Here is a 10,846-nt window from a genome sequence, read left to right as displayed (position 1 = left end):
GGATAACTGCATAATCTTATTTCACCGACATCACAGACATATGTTCTTATATATAACCAGCTGTTGTAAAGTTATTACCTGGAGAGGTATTTACATAAGCAAGTTTTGCTTGTTTACCGATCCAGATTTAACACGCACGCACGCACGCACGCACGCACGCACGCACGCACACACAGAGAATTGACATCTATGGGTTCTGTCATCATTGAAAGATAGTTTTGTACGGTGAATCATTCATCTCTCTCTCTCTCTCTCTCTCTCTCTCTCTCTGTATATATATATATATATATATCATAATCATATATATATACGTTCATGTTGAATGCGTAATACACACCAGACCCATTGTACACGGTATACCCAGATAACACAACGTACTTCCTTGTACCCGGAAGGAGGAAGTAAATAGCTATCGCAGATACCCACAGCACTTTCAACACGTTACATATGTCCCATGTATGTAAACATTAAGACTTGCTGTCACTATGGAAACATACATGATTTCATTCCTTCTGGTTATAGTGCTTCACTCAGCATCAAGGATAACTCACGTGAAAGGTATGTGCTCACCGTTTCCACTCCAGCTACTGTGAAGTATCGCGAACAATAGTCTGAACAATATATACCCCTATCTGGGCAATTGCGGGTGAAACAGTGATACTACAAGGTTCGCCCTCCTCCGCTGTCAGGAATGAGACCTTTCAGTTTACCTGTACCGTCCCCGGTGGTGTCTCCTTACCAGGAGCATTGTACTCCCTGAGAGGAACACGGGTGTCTGAACTAGATTAACGCATATCGCTGTAAGAGTGCCATATCGAGTGTCAAACTAGCTGTCTATATCACAATGTGAATACGTTCGTGTGTGAATGCGCCATATACTCTCGACCCGTTGTACATAATATAGCTGGCCTACATAACAAACCGCACTTCTTTGTCCCTGGAAGGGGCACGTAAATAGCTGTCGCAGTGAACAGCGTAACTGACACCACTTTCAACACGTTATAAATGTCACATATGTGTAGCCACAAAGGTTCGCTGTTACAATGAGAATATGTATGATTTCATTCCTTTTGATTATAGTATTTTATTCGGCCTTATGGATGACCCACGTGAAAGGTACGTGCTCATAGTTTCACTTCTAGCTGCCCTTATTCTTGTCGTAAGAGGATCACGAACCATGGGTTGAACAATTTATAGCTCTATCTTTGCAAATTCAGGTCAAACAGTGAGGCTACAAGGTTCGTCCTCCTCTGCTGTCAGGAATGAGACCTTTCAGTTTACCTGTACTGTCACTGGTAGTGGCTCCCTACAAGGAGCACTGTCCTTCGTAAGAGCAACAGGAATATCATTAAACGCTCCGTGTATTGTCAATGCTGGTACCTGCAGTCAATTCAACAATCTTCCTGGGTACACCTGTGAGTGTGTAAGTGGACAGACGCGGGTATTCTACTTGAATATCACATCAGCCGTTACAGACGATGAGGGTCCCTGGAGGTGTCAGTACAGCGGTATCAACAGTAACACCATAAGCCTGGATGTAGTATGTAAGTATTTCAAGCTTATCAACAAAACACGTTTATGTTCGGTAACCAATTAACTTTTAACAATAACGTGTTGCGTACATACAAAACAATTATATCGAACAATATGTGATGTTTTAAATAAAAGCGACCTTACCCTGTCGGTATTCATAAGACAGACAGGCACCTTTCGACAGTACTTAATGTACTTAATATATATACTTCCACTATATCATTGAACATAGATGGGCCAGGTATTACCTCTATTCCGACAAACAAACAAGTAATAGAGAACGCCAGTCCTGGTATAGACTGCAGCAGTAACATCACATCCGGCAACCCCCCAACAGTGACAAGCTATAGGTGGACAGGTCCAGGAGGGTATAGCAAGGATGGGGCTGTACTGGACAGGCTTGTCAACAGGAACCAGGGAGGGATGTACACCTGTACTGCAACCAACACAGCAGGACTGTCAGACACCGCTCAGGTCAATGTAACCGTTCAATGTAAGCATTCTTTTACTCACGTATGACGTACAAAACGTATTCTATGACCTCGGCTTTCAAGCACTATTGTGATAGCGACATTGGACGGCATGTACCGGATGTAAATTTGCGATGATTCAAGAGAGTTGGTTATTTATTAATTAGTTGGTACTATTATGGTTGCAGTTTCTCCTAAATGTAACTGGTAACATTTTCCTAAGCACTAGCATTACCATTATTAATTGACGAGGTTTCGACAAATGACCAAGACTGTTTATTTTCTGGTATTGGCGTTTCATATTCCAATGATGTGAAATCTATTGCCTCCAGACGCCCCAACAGTAACCTCCGTACCTACAAAAAAGAACGTGACAGAGAACACAAGTCCTGACATAGACTGTGGCAGTAACATCACATCCGGTAACCCTTCAACAACAACAAGCTACAGGTGGACAGGTCCAGGAGGGTACAGCAAGGATGGGGCTGTACTAGACAGGCTTGTCAACAGGAACCAGGGAGGAATGTACACCTGTACTGCCACCAACACAGCAGGACTGTCAGACACAGCCCAGGTCAACATCAATGTGCAGTGTCAGTATCACATCCTCTCACAATGTATAAGCATGTTTTGAAAAGATTTAGTGTCCCGTCAACTTTAATTGAAAATGGGCTATGCGTTTACAATGTTTAGCAGCATTGTGCAGTTCTCATGGAAATATTCAGGACAGTCGAGGCCTTGTTGTCATCAGCTTCTGTACCTCGTCATGGGGTAGCCTGGTTGTTACAACATTCACTTACACCTGTTCAAGTATAGCACTTGCAGTTTGTCTTAATGAAACTGGGAGATCCTTAAACTGATAAATATCATACATTTTGAGTTCTAAGACCATAGAGTGGTGTTTAATTAAACCACTGGATTCTTCTTGGTCTACCAATTTGCCCAAGCCGAGTTCCTTTTGACTACAAGCTTGACCCTACTGCAACAGGCACAGGGAACATGTGTCTCCTTTTGCGTTGATGGCAGAGTTCACAAACAGAGATCGGTGCTTACCCTTTTTTGTTATTTTCACCACTATTTTGCCTTTCAAGCCCAATGAAATCTATTTCGGGGGATAATCCAGGCCGATTACTCTCTGGCCGTGATGATTTATGTTTACAAAACGAAACTAATAGCAATCACTATGCAGATGCTCTAACAATAACATATGTGCCTCCTGTGAATTCCAGCCTAAACATAGACTGTGGCAGTAACATCACATTCCCTTCTTTATTGTTGAAACATAGATGGGCCAAGTATTACCTCTGTTCCGACAAAGAAACAAGTGATAGAGAACTCCAGTCCTGATATAGACTGCAGCAGGAACATCACATCCGGCAACCCCCCAGCAACACGCTACAGGTGGACAGGTCCAGGAGGGTACAGCAAGGATGGGGCTGTACTGGACAGGCTTGTCAACAGGAACCAGGGAGGGATGTACACCTGTACTGCCACCAACAATGCAGGACTGTCGGATATGGCCAAGGTCGACATCGATGTACAGTGTGAGTAATTACTACGTTGCAATATCTGTAGTCCACATTGTCTAAACAGGACTATAATGTATACTTAAATGTCCAGTTCAAAATATCCATATTCAAGTGTAATGTAAGTATATAATAACCACAAAGCCTTTCCATAGTCATAAGAATATCTGCAAAAACAAAGTCAATTTACGATTCTGACAATTTCATTAGCATGCTAGTTACTGTCCAATTTTGTGATGCACCAGGTGTCCACGAAATGGTGAGCATGGACAAAAGATAACAATATTTATTGATGAAACTTCTGTACAGATATCTTCTGCAGGTAATTTTGTATTTAAAGTGACAGCCGAAAAGAGACAGCACTCCTTGCATGTTCATGTCAGTGATAATCAGCAGAATTTCACTGAATTCCTGTCATACAGATGAATAAGAGATTAGAAAAAGAATTATTGATATTATGAAATTATTAAAGATAATATTTTCAAACAATACAATTCTTCCATTTTCCTGTAATTATAAACATAGATCTTTTACATTTTAACAGATCGTCCACAACGAAATATGGAAAAGGATTTTAGTCCAACAATAATTCGACAAATCAACGACACAGCTGCGATGATGGCTACAGCTGCAGCCAACCCGTTGCCACATTTCACCTGGTGGAGATATGATAGCGGGCACCTGGAGAATATAGACCACGCTACTGACTACACTGTATTCAGCTCAGACTTACAGACAGTCCTTATTGTCAGGATTGTACACTCCAGGGACTACGGGACATATGCACTGAGGATGAATAACTCCTTTGGGGAAAGTATACTGCTTTACAGACTTTCACCAGCAAGTGAGTTTCATGTTATATTAATTCTTTTCATGTCTACAAAATACATTGTCATGTGGCACATATGTATTTCACAGAAAAAGGTATGACTGATAGATTGTGTTGCTTAAGACTGAGTGATGACGCAATATGCAAGCTGGGTCTTGAGCGTGGCAAGCGAATGCTTCAAGTCACTACACTGCCCTGCAGTTCGCTGTCAGTATAACATTAACGGAACACACATGAATTTGGTTGTGCTGTGTATCAGCCTTTGGCTACGGAATTGTGTATGCACATGTGACCCCACTGTTCCAGGCAGTGCTACTGGTCAGTCACAACCAGATCGACTTGGACAAGGGATTGGAATTGGAGTTGGAGTTTTGCTGCCTGTGGTACTTGTCTTAGTTGTTATCATTGTATTGATGTGGCGACGAACCCATGAACACATTGAAAAGGTTAACAAAGGTAATTATATGACTTGTAGCCATATGTGTTTAGTTGAGCCGAAACGTTCACCCTTTACAGTAGTTACTTTACAGTCGTGTTAAAGGTAGCAATTAAGGAAATGGTTGAGTGTAGGCTCTGCATCACAGGTGGACAATGCAGAGCAGTACAATGTTTACTCAACTGTTTGTTTTGCGAGGTACATGTGCAGAAGGGTATATTCCATTGTGACGTATTTTAGCCACGTGTTGCTTTCAACTTTCGAGCCGTTCAGTAATACGCGATGACTTAAGGATATTCGTGTTTTGTAAGTTTTGAACTTTTGGAAATATTCTTACTTACGAAGGAGACATTGGAAACCATGCAGTTTTATTTAAACAGACATAGTGTTATGTTAACGTTACATATATTGATTTAGGATTGCATGCAATAATGTCAAGATTAATACTCCACTTACAGATCAAACAGAAACCATCGAAATACAGTCACAAGGGTAAGATGCACAATATCTGTCTTATTCAATTAATCAAAGAAATAGAAAGCGTCAACGACAGAGAATTATCAGACTCCAGATCATCAAATATATGGGCGTACAACATTCTCACCCAATTGGACAAACTCCTGTTGTCATCCCTATCGTTTGTCAAAATCGCTTTTCAGTGGACGCAGATAACCTTTTAACAATCACCGACAGAATTTTCTTTCAAATACTTGTTTAATGAGATTTGATATTTTGGTTGTCTATGTGAAGTGTAGTGAGCCAAGGATGTTTTCTAACGTTACATCCGTTGGTTTGTTCCAGACACAGCACACCAAACCAAGGTAACTTCATCAGTTTCCATCATATAACACTAAGAGACGCAAAAGTTAGATTGTTAGTCTGTCATCGCATTATAAACATATACTGCGCCAGATCACACCCACCTTTATTGTGAGGAAACATAGCATTCAGTAATTCAACTATATTTTAGGTTTTGAAATGGTAATTAATCCTGTTTAATTATTTTAAACACACATATATAAACACGTTAAATAGCACCCGTGGACATCATCAGTCATTAAAATTAAATGTGTTCCAGAAGAAATCAGTGATCACTCACAATATTCGCTTTTAACTATTATATATGTATTAAGTTTTTTAATGGTAATACATCCTGCTAATCTCTTTTAAGCACACATATATGCAGCTTGAATAGCACATGTTGACATTAGCAATGATTAGAATAATATGTGTTTCAGAACGAATCACATACCATTTCTATGAAGACATTACTGGACATTAATTAGCATTATATGTATTACTCTGCATGGTCATGATATGTTACATTTAAGTAATGTCAAGTTAATCATATTTTACTGATGCATTCAATTAATGTATTTGAAGATGGAGCCTATGCAAGCCTTGATGAGCATGCCCCTCAGAATAACGAATATGAGAAATTGGACATGGCAAACAGCGATAAAGGTTGGTACCATAGTTTGTTAAAATCGAGATATTGTTTAAGGCTTCACCCAGGCGGGGATGGGTTGGTGGTAGGGAAATGGGGTTCGTGTGGTCTTAAACATCCCAATGTCCAAGCTACATACTGGTGGCCTGTATATAATCGAACCTGGACCAGACATTCCAGTTATTGATATGACTAGCAACGGTACACGTCGTAAGGATACGTTAACACGCCATCAACCATGTCACGGAGTCTGACCATTAGATCCATCTAGACATCTCTTACGACCAATATATGTTTCTGCAGAGAGATTCCAACCCAGAGTCTCCATGGAACTTTGATTCGGGCAGCATTTTTATACACACAGGCTTCTTGTATGCTCTGTATTTTTTTCACTATACAAAAAGCGGGTAGCTAGTTTGTTTGACTGTTAAATATGGTCATGTCGATGCCTATGTCTTATTTTCAATGATCGTGAAAGCCTCGTTTTTCATTATGTGTTAAACTTCACTTGACAAAACTTGATATTGATTTATTTTTTGTAGAGCCGGTTGGTATGGTTGAAAAGGAATCCGTCTACCAAAATCAAGGGGCCGGTGGAGTTTGCGAAGGTAATTATGTTGTGCGTGAAACACATGTAGTTTCATTTAACTTATTTCAGGGGCAATGGCATGTGTCACTTTAACTGACCAAGATTAATACTACTATTTATGTTCACAAAAGTAACAACATGGCAAAGAGAAATGTTGATACTGCCTGTCAGCCCACCCTGGTGGGTGAGTGAGTGAGTAAATATTTAACGTCACACTAGCAACATTTCAGCCACATCGTGACGAGAAGTCACATAACATTAATAAGACATATATTTGACTAAATAAAAACCTGTCATCGATGGACAGTAACATAACTAGAATATCACAGATTTATATTTAAAACTAGCATGCAAACGTAAAAAGATATCAATATATGTAACAATTCAAAATTTAAAAAAAGGCTGTAGATCGTAAGCAACTGAAGGTAGATCACAATACTAGGGTCCATGGGGACTTACAGTACCTTTGCTACCTGCATGGACCCCAGCGGGATTTACACCATCCCATCAGTGGCTGGCGATTGTACGCAATTTCGTCATCAGTTGAAAAAAACCATATATACAACGTTTAAAAACTGTGCTTTGAAAAAACGCATTTTGAGGATGTGGACTTACATATCATTAAGGGGACAATAATTCTCCTCTACTTTAACCCCCTTTGAGGATACAGTCACTCACCATCTAAGATACAGATTAAACGCTACCAGTATTATAAAAAATAACTATCCACACAAATATAAAGTTGATCAATAAGCTCTATTTCTTTTAAACATCCAGAGTCATTAAATGAGTAGTAATACTATTAGAAAGATCATTAAGAGATGATGATTTGAAATATTTTTCCCTTGTGATGGAACAATCAGTACATTCAAGCAGGACATGGTGATTCTTTCATCACAAGGGATTCAAATAGGAGGATCCTCACCTTTCAATAAATATTCGTGAGCGTATCGAGAATGGCCAATACAACACCGTCGTAATATGACCTCTTCAAATCTGGGCTGACAACCAAAGTAGTTGTAACCGATATTTGGTTTTATTGCATGTAATTTAAAATACCAACCTGGGTGTTCCACCTCTTTTGCATAATTAGTTCTTTGATGTAACATTTATAATCAATGTATGGGATAAGAAGTTGTGTCACAGATTTGTTGAGTGCTGCTTTTGCAGCAGCGGGAGCCATTGTGTAACCAACGATTCAAACATGGCTCGGTAACCAACAAAAGATGATGTCAAAGATGGGAAAGAGAAATGTTCATACTGCTTGACAACCCATCATGGCTGAGCGACGTGAAATGCAACATTATTGCACTTATGTAGTAACATGCATGACCGTGTGTGCGTGTGCGTGTGCGTGTGTTGGTACGTGTGTGGCTGCTATTACTGGTCCGGACGAATGTCGTTTTTATGGTGCTAGCCCACTGAGACACCTGGCCACAATTGAACATTGACACCCCACTCAAACACAGTATACTGAGTTCGAGCTGACAACTCCTTGTTTTATCCTCTAAATACTGAACACCAGACAGCATAACAGCAGGTACCATCTTTTAACGTCTTTTGGTATGATACGTACTTGGATCAAAAACTCTCCCAAGGCAGCCGCTCTATCCACTAAACCGTGCAACCAATCCTGACATCCAAGACTATATTAGGACGGATGTATAATTGTTTACATCCCCTACTGTGCATCTTGTTTCAGATTATGAAGGTGGAAAAGAGACAGTGGAACAAGAATGACTACCAAGTTCCCAGCTTATCATGTCAAACAATCAGGTCGTGACTGCGTTTTAAGCTACATAAGTGCTAATGAGGGTGCGTCTTTCCAGTACTAAGCTACATATGCAACGACCCGGTTGTGACTACCCAGTTCCAATATACATATGTAGCAATCAGTGTCTGAAAACCAAGTTCCTAGCTACATAAGTAACAATGGGAGCGTGACTACCAAGTTTCAAGTTTCATATATGACGATCAGGGGGGTGACTACCAAGTTCAAGGCCAGTAAAATGCGGGTTAGGTCTTCAGCAACCAATGCTTTTCTGAAGAGGCGACTAACGGTGTCGGTTGGTCAGACTCGCTGATTTGGTTGATGCATGTCATCGTATCCCAATTGTGTGGATCGACGCTCATGGTGTCAATGACTGGATGGTCTTGTTCAGACTCAATTATTTACCGCCATCATATAGCTGGAATATTGCTGAGTGCGGCGTTATACAACAGACAAACAAATAAACCAAGTTTCAAGCCACATATGTAACGATCCGGGTGTGAGATGGAAGTAGATTAATCTTCGTCAATCTGGGACCTGTTAATCAGGAACAACGTCTGTATATAATTAGTCGTTACCCATAGTTCGTTAACCAAGTAATCTGGACATTTGTAAATCCGGACAATTTCAGTGGAACCGGTACCGTCCGGATTAATAAGTCTGAGTGTACACATTGTCACATGTATATTCTGTAATCTGTGACTGCCTCCGCGGATAATATGTATCTTTCCATTGTATATAGTTATTGTTTCTATTATTTAACAGTACCTCATATATTTCCACAGTATATATTGTTCCTATATTCTAACAGTACTTTGTATCTTTCCAGTGTGTATATTGTTTCTATTATCTAACAGTACTTTGTATCTTTACACTGTATATGTTATAGATGTAGTTACTGTGTGTGTAAGAAGTGATACATTCGATCTCTATGTTTCTACATGTGACACAATTAAACAAACTCGTTTGATTTGCCATGTTGGTTCAATGTGATCTTGCGGAATATTGCTAAAAGCCGCATAAAATCCACTCACACTCACTCTTATCTTCTGCTGTGAAAATGACTCTATTATATTCTGCTGCTGCTATGAGACAGATCATATTTCTTTCTGCTGCGGATTAGAAACAGACCATATTACCTACTGCTGTTGATGTGAAACAAACCTTATTATCAAAGTGAGATTGACCAATCAGGCAGCAGAACTAGTAACCCCATTTGCGCCCGTATACCGTCAGTAAAATCCAAGATGGTTCTTACTGATCTAATATGAGACTGTATACTGTCAGTTAAAGCCATTTTGGATTTTCAAATACCCACCTCACATATATGAATTCTGGTACAGAAATTCGTTATTCGACACTGTTTTGTGTTTTAATATCATTAATTATGATAGAAAGACATTATTTTTAATAAAAACAACGTTTGTGACCTTGTTTATTCAAAATTATGGAGAACTAAATCTCACAGCGGAGGTGACTGATTTACAAAAAGCAGTGTCATAGAACACAATACAAGACGTCACAAACAAGGAACGTGACGCCAAAAGGTCACGTACCAAAAGAATAGATAGCAGCCCGTCGTTACAATGGCACCAAGATATCTGATAACATGCGGGCATTTTTATGATAATTCTATCCATTTCAATTATATTACTTGTTTTAACGTTCACATTAAGTACATGATATATTCCATTGTCAAGTTTGTGTTTACATTAAAAAGTTTTGTCGGAAACAATTGCTGCTGATGTGAAACAGATCGTATTACCTTCTGCTGCTGATATGTGGTGAAGTGAGATGGAGTTTAACGTCGCGTCCGAGACTATTACACTAATATAGCGACGTGTGTATAGCGTTGTGTATATGTGTACTAGTCCGGACTAAAGTTGATTTTATAGTGCTAGTTCTCTGAGATACCATGCCGCAGTTGAACATGAATACCCTTCTCAGACACAGACTCTTAGTCGACCAATCCTTTTTTAGCTCCTTAATTCCGGCAGGTTAACAACAAGTACCATCTTTAGCGTCTTTTGGTATGAAGCTCTCCGGCGGACGCTCTACCACTATACCACGGAGGCTGTCTGCTGCCGATAGGAAACGACCGTATGACCTTCTGCTACTTATATGAAACAGTCCCTATAACCGTTTGCTACTTTTATGAAACGGACCCTATCACCTCCCCGTATCGGCTTCATGGCGGGTCGTTAGCAACGTGCAAGAACAGAAGCATGCTGCGTTCAGGGGAGTC

At 39.9% G+C, this 10,846-nt stretch overlaps 1 protein-coding gene across 1 annotated transcript; it reads left to right on the top strand.

Annotated features, from left to right (window-relative positions):
* Positions 1-425: 425 nt before the first annotated feature.
* Positions 426-9,309, top strand: LOC124151270 (hemicentin-1-like). The gene is made up of 12 exons (XM_048383331.1): positions 426-558; positions 1,218-1,544; positions 1,766-2,026; positions 2,336-2,596; positions 3,290-3,547; positions 4,074-4,373; positions 4,665-4,814; positions 5,253-5,286; positions 5,596-5,615; positions 6,178-6,258; positions 6,784-6,849; positions 8,533-9,309. Exons 1-12 carry the CDS (start codon positions 486-488, stop codon positions 8,568-8,570), a joined length of 1,869 nt encoding a protein of 622 aa, XP_048239288.1. The 5' UTR covers positions 426-485; the 3' UTR covers positions 8,571-9,309.
* Positions 9,310-10,846: the final 1,537 nt, after the last annotated feature.

This window comes from Haliotis rufescens, unplaced genomic scaffold (assembly GCF_023055435.1).
Source record: "Haliotis rufescens isolate VD_foot unplaced genomic scaffold, xgHalRufe1.0.p SCAF_47, whole genome shotgun sequence".
NCBI classification, from domain to species: domain Eukaryota; kingdom Metazoa; phylum Mollusca; class Gastropoda; order Lepetellida; family Haliotidae; genus Haliotis; species Haliotis rufescens.
Note: the sequence above shows the minus strand (reverse complement) of the source record. Positions and strands in the feature narration are given on the sequence as shown.

What these genes read in the sequence shown, in the direction of transcription:
- LOC124151270 (XM_048383331.1), top strand. Translation starts at nt 486, where the DNA reads ATGGAAACATACATGATTTCATTCCTTCTGGTTATAGTGCTTCACTCA. An exon ending in ATCGAAATACAGTCACAAGG is followed by an intron (nt 5,287 to 5,595) that starts GTAAGATGCACA and finishes GGTTTGTTCCAG; the next exon opens with ACACAGCACACCAAACCAAG. An exon ending in ACACAGCACACCAAACCAAG is followed by an intron (nt 5,616 to 6,177) that starts GTAACTTCATCA and finishes ATGTATTTGAAG; the next exon opens with ATGGAGCCTATGCAAGCCTT.